General features: G+C 36.1%; 1 protein-coding gene across 5 annotated transcripts in view; it reads right to left on the bottom strand.

Annotated features, from left to right (window-relative positions):
- PAPOLA (poly(A) polymerase alpha) overlaps nt 1–12,183 on the bottom strand; it is a 44,640-nt gene that overhangs the window by 31,666 nt on the left and 791 nt on the right. For 4 of the 5 annotated variants that reach the window (XM_056345229.1, XM_056345232.1, XM_056345230.1 and 1 more), the window contains exons 2-5: nt 3,863–4,033; nt 3,201–3,267; nt 1,721–1,802; nt 1,054–1,163 (exon numbers count right to left, since the gene is read on the bottom strand). In XM_056345229.1, coding sequence (XP_056201204.1) covers nt 1,054–1,163; nt 1,721–1,802; nt 3,201–3,267; nt 3,863–4,033 — 430 coding nt within the window. Of the gene's footprint in view, nt 1–1,053; nt 1,164–1,720; nt 1,803–3,200; nt 3,268–3,862; nt 4,034–12,183 lie in introns of those variants that run through there. The other variant, XM_056345231.1, reaches the window with a different exon arrangement.

Genomic DNA, 12,183 nt, shown 5'->3' with positions numbered 1-12,183 from the left:
AAAGGTTATTTGCACCACTGCAGAGCTACACCAAACAGCGTACATTTATCTACCTTGCTGCTAAATGAACTACATTAGCTTGAGTTAGCTACAGTTTACATCAAAGTTAACTGGAAATCTGAAAATCAGAATGCTCACAATTATAGCATGTGGATATAAACATTACTAGAAGTGTTCAGATAATAAAGCATTCAAAACAGTTGTTTCAGTACATACAGTATTACCACCAGATGTTTGCACTACACTGGTAGTTACCAACTACAAGGATGCACAGAGTGGAAGAGTTGCAGTTGTACTTTTTTTATGGGAGCAGGACTAAACTAAACAAAGTTTAAGTTTTGCCAGCCAACTATCTTAATCTAAAAAAGACTTGCAGCAGAAAAAATTTACTCTGAGCCAACAGCGAGAAGATTAAAGCTCCCAGCAGCTGACCTAGTGGGCTTGTCATTTAGGTATGATATCATTCAGGTATAAAAAAATAGAAACAAAATACCGTATACCAGTGTGTCTTCCATTCCTACAAGGGAAATCTTCATGTCAACATACTAAAAATCTTGCACAAGCATCTAACACTGAGACATACTAAAAACAACTTCCATTGAAAATGCACAGTTGACAGCCAATATATAAAGTTTAGTTAATATCAACCACTAACTGTTTCTATAAACATGAAATTATAAAAATAGCAACATAACAGTATGCTTTAAAGTCTTCATTAAGAACACATAAGTTCAGTCCTGATCTTTTTCAAGCTAACCACATTTGCATCTGCCTGCTGCTAGACAGCAAGCAGAAATTTTGCAATACTAACATACATGCTAGGAGATCATTCTGCCATCCAGGTGCTTAAACTACTGTCTCAAGAGGAAACAGTGAAAACTTGGAAGAATCTCTATTTATTTCAGTTATGGTGATAGGTTTTGCTGCAGGTTAACTGAAAATCCACTGCAAGCTTTAACAGTAAAATTATATTTACTTGTTTGATGCATCATCTTTCCCTATTGATTTTTCAGCATCATCAGTTCAGCTAGCTGTATCAGGTAGTTCACATACCCTCAGATCTTTGACTTCTTCTTGTTGTTTCAGTTTTTCATAGAATGATGTGAAAAAATCACTTCTTTCCACATGTCTTGGTGCAACACAGAGGGCATCAATATCAGCACCTGAAATTGTTTATTAACACAAGTTACACTTCACAAGCGTGAAATGCCAGCAATAGCTAGAATTTTTTTTGAAACCGAACAGGAAAATTTAATTTCTCTTCCCATAGAATGACTTTTCTTTGGGAATACTAAGTCAACCCAAATACAAAAAAAAACGTTAATGGCCATTAAGCATACTGAATACATACATCCTTCTTTCAATTGTGGAAGACTTGTAGTAATATTCAAAGAACAAACCATGAGAATCCAAGTATACAACTTTCTCTATTTTTCAGTATTTTACAACTTTTTTGTTTGTTTCCCAACCCATGACAAAAACGTAATATAGGAACATATTTCTTATTTATAATGAAGACTGGAGATGGCCAACCAAAACAACTAAGAAAAAAATAATTAAATAAACCACAATACCCAAACAAAAAACAAAACCAACCCCAAAATCAAACACATAAAATCCTAACATCACCTCAAAAGTCAGGAATGTTTTGTTATTTAAGTGTGACATTTACAGATACATCACTAGCTCAAACACATGAGTTTTATAATAAAAGTGTTACCTTTTGTATGAACCCCTAATCTATAGGATCCAAATGTAAAAATTTTTCCTCCAACATTTTCTATTACAGACTGTGGAAGATTCTAAATGGAGCAAATAAAATTGGTTATTTTACTTTTCAAAGTTATAACAGCACAAAATTTATTTTAAAACAAACGGAAAAGTATTCCACAAAATTGTTGTTGTTTAAGATGTAGTTACTACTGAAATAATAATCTTAGTATTTACAGAAAACAGAGGTACGTTTGCCACTTGAGAACTATTTGCAACATTTCAACTACATTATACATTACTGCCTCAAACCTGGTAATTGTTCCAGCAGTTCTACACTTCTGGTGCAACAGCTTTAAAATATTACAGACATTAAAAATGTGTTGCTTTATCAGACTGACTTAGAAATCGATGATGGAATCCAATTTAGAACCACAGAATAATACTATTTACAGTGTTTATCAGTGTTTATTAAGTTACTTACAGAGACACCCATACTACATTATTTAAATAAAAGACTGGGTTTGGGAGAGGTATTTCTTTTATGTCAAAACTGTTGAGGAACATCTGTCAAAGTTCCTAGACTTGTACTTTCAAAAAACTCTTGAATCCAAGTACCATGGGCAAAGACAGTTCCCTTTCATAATGGGATGCAATGTTAAAACCTGAAGCCCTACATTCATGGTTACACAACAAAAGATAAAAACAAATTGAAAATTAATTATATGTATATTGAATTAACTTAAGCAGTTTCCACTCTTACACCAGTCAAGATACCATTACTATTCTGTTTTCAAATATAAATATTCAAATGACAGTAGGGTCACCCCTGCATATAATCTTGGTCACATATAAATTCCCATTTCAAAAGAGAAGTGTACAGAAGAAATACAATCCTAAACATACTCCAAGCAAAACAGCTTAAAAAAAAAAAATTCAGGGATTTACCCCTAAAAAAACCCACTTACAGCTTTACATTTATACAAGTCTATAATCGTTCAAAAAAAGGTGTGTGTAGGGGTGGGGAGGACTACAACCTGGCAAAAACACTACTATTATTATTACGAGTCTACAAAAGTAACATCAGAGAGAAAAAGGCCACAGATCATAAAGCTACAAAGAGTCCATTTTAAGATCTAGCACTGCTTCAAAAAGCTAAACGACATAAGTATATAGTTAACATAGTACTATACAAATGTATTTTGACAAGAAGTCAAGCTGTATTTCTACCTAGGGAAAAACAGGAACAATTGAAAATTAATATTACTACCATGACTTTTTCCATTATTTATGAGTTTCCTTCTTTGACACAGTTTTACTTTAAGTGGTAATGCTGCCTGGAAACAAAAGCAGCTATACAAAGGTAGTTTGTTTTTTCAAATTTGATCCCCAAATTAAAGATTCACTCTGTTTAGACTGGGAGTATATTTTGTAATTTTCTTCCTACAGAAGTCTTAGTATGATCAGTTCCATGTAAAATATAACCATACCTTGCTTTCACTGATTTCCCGTATCCACTCCTTTACCAGGTTATTTAATTTTCCCAATATTAGAATCCTATTGATAAAACAGCAGAATCACAGGTCATGAACTCAGATCAAACTAGTATTTTTTAAGACCCTGAACATGATTACACAGTAAGTCAGCTACAGTAACATTGCCGATCTAATTACAGATTTCGTTATATATATACACACTGAAATAAAGCCACTCTTACAACACTCCCACTATTTTTCTCCATTAATTCAAGTGATTTAAGCACAGAAAAAATGCAAGCAAGCCAGCCCTGTATATATTTCAGGTGTATGAATTCTACTCTTCCAAAATACAGCCTCAATTCATAAAACACATGAACCTAAAAATAGTGAGAAAAAAACTCTATAGAAAGCTTAATAAAAAAAAGTATAGGCCACTACAACAAAACAGTTATGAAGGGGAAAAAAAGATATGTAAGCCTGCCATCAAAATTTAAAGATAATTTTTATTCCTTTATGTGTTCTGAGGTATTTCTCTTAAGGTGAGAAAAATCAAGCTTAATATTCCACTAGGCTTTTAAGAAAGCATCTGAAAGAACATAAACATGCTTGGGGTTCAATATTCAACTACATGAACCTCAAAACAGGAGAAAACCACTGCTAGAGTGTTTACTCACCTGCGTTGCAGTTCTTCTTCCTCTTCAAATACACCGTAAGGTTTTAGGGTTTCAATTAATTTCTGGGTAAGCATGCAGTCAGACTCCTTGGGGGCAGCTAAACTGATAGGTGAGGTAATGCCATAATGCTTCTGTAGTTGCTGTGTTTGTGATCCCTGGGTTGTAACGGGACTAATAAAGGCAATTAGATAAAGTTACTGACAGAAACAACACAAAAAATACTAAAATACTTTTTCTCATCAGAGTAGCAGAGAAGAGAGATGTATCAAGAAAATGAAAAGTTAAGCCTCCTGTTAGCACTTTACATCCCAGATCAATCTGTATTAAGGACAACAACAGAATTACCTTGCAGGGTTACAAGTTGCTATGATGCACGACCTTTTACATCAGCTGACTTCACACACTCAAAATGCTCACATAAGTAAGGAGGCTTTAGTATATTTTGAGCCCATCAGCAGCATAACAGTTACTTTTAAGCTGATTTCTGTGCTGGCTAGCATAACAGGACGGTTAGATGAACAGTGCCAGCTCAGTCTATGTTGGCAATATTACATGTCATCTTGCTGCATGAGGGGGGAGAATACCAGGTTTGTGCTAGACTCTGCCTAGCACAAGTACCAAGGATGTAAGCAGTAATCTCTCCAGACCCGTGTTTCCTTAACATGACATTTTACTTTAAGTATTTCTCTAAATAGGGAAGCAAGCCTAAAGTAAACCTAACCTACCACAGTGGGTTAAATGTACAAGGGCCTAGTTCATTAGTAAACTGCTCCATTCCAAGCCCTCATCGAATCCTTGCCTTGCACTTTTCAAGATACACAGACAGGTATGGAGCAAAACCTCAAGTACAAGGATGATATTCTTAAAGTCAATCCCCCATATTTAAATGTTGCAAGAAGGGAGAAGAGACGATACAAAAGAACTTCAGCAGAAACACAACAGCAAAGTTATCATTATGTTGTGAAAACTAACAGCTTTCCTAGATGAGCATTCTGGATGAAAAGCACCTATGCAGTTTTTCATAACAGGCATATATTTGATTGTGACATTCTCATTTAAACACAGCCTTACTTTCAGAACAGTTTGAGCTTTAAGGCTAGTAATTCGAAGTGTTTCAAAACTAAAAACTTGGTCCTGCATAACATACAGCTGTTTGGATTCAGTGATTACTGCATGCTATACCACATAGTTAAAACTTCTTTGAACCGATGCTATCAACAGGCAGCCATTAAAAAAAAATCTTAAATATATTCAGTATTGTAGAATTATATACTAAAGATTTAAGATAGCCAAATTCTAAACTTAAAAACACTTAAATCTTGAACATTATCACAAGTTTAAAAAACAATACACTACTTAAATCTGTATTTAAAAAGATCTAAGTGTTACTTGCAGCATTAAATACTAGTTTTACATTGACACATAGGTAACTTTCCTCTAAGCCACAAGCATTACTCCACCATCTTTGATTTTTCTAAGTGACAAATCATTGTTTTTAAGCATACTGAAAAGCTTTTCTGAAACCAACTTGCAACTTAGTCAACCCTTCAGAGATCTAACAGAAACATTATGATCTCTCATCAAAATACATGTTTCAGAAAATTTAGCTATTGCATCAACAGATGTTCAAAAAGCCTTACCAACAATTAAAGCAATTATGTAGAAGCATTACATCTGCATTACTTAATTTATACTCATACTATATAAGATTACTCCCTTTCAAAGGTATAAAATAATGTTTTGCTTAATACAAAATGTATAACTAATATTTTTAATTCAGATTATGCATTAGCTTCCCCTCCTGCCCCCCCGAAATTCACTTATTCACTCTACTTGGGCAAAAGTTTTATCGTCAGTTTGGTCTCCTTCAACTTTCAGAGAGATAAAGTCTAAAGAAAAGAGAATCCTCTGTGAAAAAAAAAAAAAAAGTGTACAACATTCCCCTGTATATTGCTTCATGTTTAGACATGTTATATACTATTTCTGTAATACAAAACAAGAAACAATTTTTCAGGCTAACTACGTATTCTGGGTGGGAAAGCTACAGAACAATTTCATTTGTATTTACATACTGTTGTCATCATCTCAGGGTTTCATTCTTCATTTCCATCAAGACTAAGTGTTAAAAAGAACATCTTAACTTAAAATTGATGGGAATCAACAAAACTTAATATTTTTCCACAAGTTAAACCCATTTTAGAACTATTTTAAGTACCATAATTTTTGAATGTTTGAAATCAACAGTTCAGTCACAATGCAAAGCAGTCAGAAAACAAAAGGTCTCAATACATAAACATCCTTTGTATATTATGAACATTTTTACTTATACCACAAAGCAAGTAGTTAAATTTGAACTACAATTTCTCCCTTTTTACCAACTATTAATTTGAAAAAAATAATTTGCTTTTTAATTTAAGATTTTACAGTTCATTTTTACAGGTTTTTAAAGCAGTAATATAAAGCAGTCAATATTTTAGTTTTGTGTAACTTAAATGTCCTGATCGTAATTTCCACCCATCCAGAAATAGAAACTTTATTCAACAGTTATTAAGACTTCATTGACAGGACAGGCAAAACACAGCCTGTCAGACACTTACTAGGTTTCAAAAAAAAAAAAAAAAACAACCCACCACTCAATGTCACTCAGGCCCAGATTCTGTGAAGCAGACTCCCAAGCCAGTAACGCTGATGGAACCCCCCGTCTTCTACCTGCTTGTATAAGGGCCACGCTTCACCAATCTGAGAACTAGTACATTAAAAATAATCCTTCACCTTGCTCCCAAAATTATAACACATAAAAGACAACCAAATGTCTGATCACTTCCCATATCTGGTTTACAGCATAATCCTGCCAGTGCCCCGTGCAGGTCTGTCTTCACAGAACACCACATTGACATGACTTCAGCCCCTGCAGGACCATCAGAGCATGGTCACAGGGCACAAAATAAGCTCTGAAATTGTTCACTAAAACAACAGCTTTAAAGAATCTATTGAATCAATCACCTAATATACACCTTTAGGAATTGTTACAGCTACTGCTTGAATATTCATGTATTTTATAAGAATGAAAACAGCACAGGACCTTACCACATTTGTGTTGTGCCTGTGTTTGAAGGTTGAGGAGTTAACAACACTTTCACTGGGATGGTACCTAATGATTCTAAGCACAGCTGCCTTCTAGATTTTACAACCCCAAAAGATACAATGAAGCTTACATTTTAACACGTATTAGTGTTGAAGAGACTATAGGTTATTTCCAGTTAAAACCATTTAAAATGAAGCTCAACTGTTTACACCTGCTATTCTAAAGTTTTTGTAGCATATCAACAGATATCATAAAACTGCCTTTGTAAAGTGGCAGAAAAAATGACATTTGGGAAGAAAGTTAAATCCATTCAAGGATGCAATAAACTAACTAGTGCTAGGCTACCCATGTTCATTCATTTAAATAAGGGCAAGTCACCAAAGTTACTATAAAAACAAACAAGTAAAGGTGTATCCTCTCCCCACCCCTCTACCTACCACAAAGCCAAGAAACTTCAAGTAAAGCATTTGCCAGCTGCTTTTTAAATGAAAAGTTATCACTGAGAAAAACCTTAACATTACATGCTCATTTTTCCAGCTTTAATGTTGCATTTGCATGTAACATTTTAGCCAGCCCTGAGGTTCTAAGCACTTCTTCCTCTTCACTCCCAGTATTCTACCTCAGTTCTACTAGTAATGTTTTTATCATGTTAAGGTTTTAGAATTCTTATCAACAAACAAAATACAGCTGCAATCAGCACCACATTATCTAAACATCATACTCCAGAAATCTGGGATGCTTCACAGAAATAAAAGATAATATGAACAATTGAAATCTTTAAAACACATGCCATAGTATTTAACAAATGGCAACAGTTCTGATTCCCACATAAATTTGAAACTTGTCTCCGATCCACCCTGAAAAAGACCTTAACTACCCAAGATCTAACTCATCTAAATGCATGTTCAGTGCATGCAAAAATCCCTTCCTGCCTTGCTTTTGCTACAAGTCATACAAGCCCTTTCACCTATCACTAAACCTCAGCTGGGGATTAAGTCTGTCCAGACAGGCGTGCACACTAAGGCCAGCAATGGTGAAGTAAGGCAAACCGTGGGCTGTGCACAGTGTCCCAAAACAGTGCCAACAACCCACTGAATGTTAACTTTAAACTTCTGTCAGGACCTCTGGCTCATTCAGTCTTACCTCCAGATACCAAGACAAAAAACACAGCTTAAGGAATCTCAATGACTATCCTCTCTTCTCCATTTGGCTCTACTGATTACCTCAGTAATATTCAGTCTTTCTTATTTACTGTTGTTAGCCACCCAAGTCAGATACTTGAAGCAATAATGGTCATCACATCATCTGGTCGATCAACTGGAGTTAAACTCAAAATTCAAGCTCCAACTGTGATAGATTTCAGAGGAAGTGTTTTGAAGAGTCTCATTTGCTTGTTTCAAAACCTCCTCCAGCAAGGACTGACTGGCAATTTCAGATTAAAGTTTCTGGCTTCATGCTAACACCATCATTCCACACTGAATTTCAGAAATCTAAGCAGGAAATCTTAATGAAATCTGTGCATATCATTTACCAGGGACAGTATGTTTCAAATGGTTAAGACAATCCAGCTGTCCTTCCTGACCAAAAGTTTTAAGGTCTAGCAGAAAATTGCTGGATCATTTAGACCATTAATTAAGTTTTCAACTGTCAGTATGAGATGTTCAAGATTCCCAAAAGAGATATGAACATGGGTATTGGAGCAATGACAGGCAATGGACCTATGGAAAAAGAGACTCACCTATGGCAAAAGAAAAACATTCATACACACTCAGCTAACCTTTGACTCAATCCTGAGTTCTCACTGGCTCTTGCATTTGCACGGAAGAATAGTGAAGGCACAAATGCACACCCATCCACAACATTCTTGCCAACAAGAGTCTCATAAGTTTCTCAAGTTCAAACAAAAGAAATTTCTACTGAAGTCTGCAGGCAGCACTTGAACCACAAATGAGGTTTATAGCTATTCTAGAGACAAAAAACTCCAGATGCAGCAATTTAAGTAATTCAGTAAGGATGGATCAAAAGATATCAGGGAGTATCAAACCAAGAACTAGGAATACCAAGAAGCATTTCACTAAGAGGTGCATTTGTCTCAGCGGTGAGATCTGCTCAGCCCAAAAATAATTAGGTTTCCAAGTTCTGTGCAGTACAACTCCATGATAATGGGTATAAGCTCAGTCTTTTTTGGCATGACATTAGAAGACTGAAAGCTGTTGCAAAACTACATATACTTGCCACCCAGTTCTTCTGTACTGCATCTAACAGTGTAACCCTCAGTACAGATTTTTATATTAATTTCTTCTTGAGTAATAAAGCTATCACTTTAAGGCAACTGTTCGTCTGAAGTAGGTCCTGTGCTTTAAAAGATCAGAAAAAATTTAATTCCTTCCATAACAGTTTATAAAAATCTGAGCACTCCGTGTTCAAAAACATATTTATCGACTCCCAAACAGTACAAGCCATTTTAAATATGCTGCTGTACATCACCTGGCATACAAGTTGACAGACACTAATTAAAAGTCAAAAAAACAATGACTTTGCATATGTCTAAAGCTAAGTTCAGTGAAAGAAAACATACAAAAAGTCTTACTTCAGAAGTGGGAATAAGCTTGACTGTCTACAATAAAGATAAAAAAAAAAAAGGTATTCCAAAACTCTAATATGGAAGTTACCAATACCAACAATAGTTAAAACTTACAGTGATTATGGCACTTTTAAGTATTCAGATGTATGACTCAATGCACTTCTCCACTTCTGGTTAAAAAACAAACATAAAAAGGCTTTTTCAATGATTTTAGCAGACACAGAAGTTCAGCAAAGATGCTGGAAGTGCAATAATATCTATAGCTTAACAGGAAACAAATTCATGGTCCTGTTTCTCTATTTGGAGGGTCAGAAAGGCCCAGGTTACACAAAAAGACTAGATCATCAATTCACATAAACATAGCTGCTGCTTCACCGAGTCAGCAGCCCTTCCACGTAAAATCTAGCCTTAACTGAAACATATGAACAGCTTAAAGAGCTTCATTTCTCCCTGACTTCTTATGTTTCTGATAAGGCACGGGAACATTCCACATCTAACAGTTCACTAAAATGTAGCTTCATAATAGCAGAAATATCTTTGACCTAATCAGTTCTGAATAATTGAAAATTAAAGAGATATCCCTTATAGGGCTGCTATCTCTTCACACAACACATTAATGAAAATCGTAACAAGAAGTCATGTAAGTTTCCAGGAAAAAAAATCTGGGTTTTTTCAATATTAAAAAGGCTTTTGCAAATGCCATCTATCAGCAGAACAGCAGTTTACTCTTGTAACAGCTGTGTTTGTATATAAATAATTTTCTTGTTTTCATAGTTTTGTACCATACTGCAGAATCAACAGTGCTGTACACCTCTTGAGAACTCTGAACTAACGCTTTTCAAGTAAAGAATGACAACCTCTGGTTGTATGGGAGATCAGCTCTGACTAGGCCTGTCAATTATAACCACCACCCTAAAAAATGAAGTTTAAAGGATGTATTGAAAGGGAAGGAGGGGGGGGGGTGCGTGTGTGTGTGTGTATTTTGTTGGTCATCTTGAAAACCTGGCAGTGACATAGGGCTGTTCTAGTCTCACTCAAAAATATTATCATTCAAAAGTATGAAAGCATTAACTGGAAATAATTATACAGGAAAGCATTATACAGAAAAGGAACTTCCTAAGCTCGCCTTTTTCTCTAAACTTGTCAGAGATAGGTATCACTTCATAACTCAAGAATTAACATTAAAAGCATTGCAACTTACTAGCGTTAAAATGTTCACTTTGTATTATTTAGTCAAGACTTAAAAGTCAATCATTCCAAAATCGCAAGTAATGAACAAATGCAGAATCTGAGAAAGCTTTGATTTTCCCAAATAAACCTCCTGTATTAGTGAAGTTGCCAGTAACATTTATACTGAAAATAGCAATCTATTACTGCAAATATAACTATGCAATGTTATTTAAGAGTTTCTAGTTCAAGTACCATAAACACCTACATTAAGAAAAACGACCAAGTCATTCCAAACTTGTCCAAGTTGAAGATCACTATTACTACAACTCACTGAAGTAGCCCAAACTTTCAAATGCTGTTATTAAGCATTTGGAATTTATGTAGTCACAACAAAATAAACTAAGAATAAAAGCAGTCAGAATACGCACCCTCCCATTTTCTGGAGGCCAAAAGCCTAGCCAACTTCAAAGCTGGTTTCTGGTAGTTTTTCACTGCCTTAATGAACATGTGCAAAACTTAACTATAAAGACATCGCAGTCTCACTATACAAGCGTTAAAAACTGCCTGGCATAACCATTTTCCTTTCTGCACTCACCCACTGTGTTTTTCCTGCCATAAACTCTTTCAGGTAGGTTTGCCTGGTATTATCTACCACACAACTAACTTAGCCACATTTTAGACTGAATAAAACAAGCACAACAGGCAAGCATAGTTATTCTTAACATAAAGTATACACATTTAAAACAACAGTGAATAACCTCAAATAATAACAGTGAAACAATAATAAATAATATCGAATTCTTTACATTTCTCCTTCATTGGCAAAAAAAAATCCCCAAGCAACAAAAAACAAACAGAAGCCTGCATATAAACATGCCTTATTCTTAAAAGCCACTTGAACACCTACTCATCCACTGGTTCCGTGAACTTATATAGGACAATAATATAATAACAATATGGGCTACGGAACTGACGAGCAGGAAGTTTTGTCGTCTCAACCCGGAGCCGTCAAAATGTCAACGAGGGGAAAGAAAACAAAAAAAAGAAACAAAAACAACAACAAAAAAATAACAGGGGGTGGGGTGAAGGAAACGGCGAAGAAATTGGGATGAATTTATGCCCCACTTCGTTCTTCACGGCCACCAGCAGGGTTACAGCGCGGCAGGTCCAAAGCACAAGGCCTGCTGTTTCAGTGAGAGCCCCCGGCTTCCCGGCAGCGGAATGGCGCGGGGGGGCGCGGGGCCGCCGCCCGCCACTGCCGTCAGGGGGCGCTGCCCGCACGGCCGGCAGCCAGCTCCCCTCAGCGGCTCGGCACCTCGGGGCCACCGAGGCCCCAGTGAATTTCGCAAGGACCGCGGGCTCCGCTCGGGTCTCCTGCTAGAACCAGGGCCTGCGTCCCTCCGGCCCCCGCAACGAGGCAAAACCCTTCGCGCGGCCTCTGGGGGAGAGGCACTACCCGGACTCCTGAGAGAAAAAGAGCTT

The sequence above is a fragment of the Falco biarmicus genome, chromosome 7, assembly GCF_023638135.1.
Source record: "Falco biarmicus isolate bFalBia1 chromosome 7, bFalBia1.pri, whole genome shotgun sequence".
Lineage (NCBI taxonomy): Eukaryota > Metazoa > Chordata > Aves > Falconiformes > Falconidae > Falco > Falco biarmicus.
This window is presented reverse-complemented; position numbering and strand designations above follow the sequence as displayed.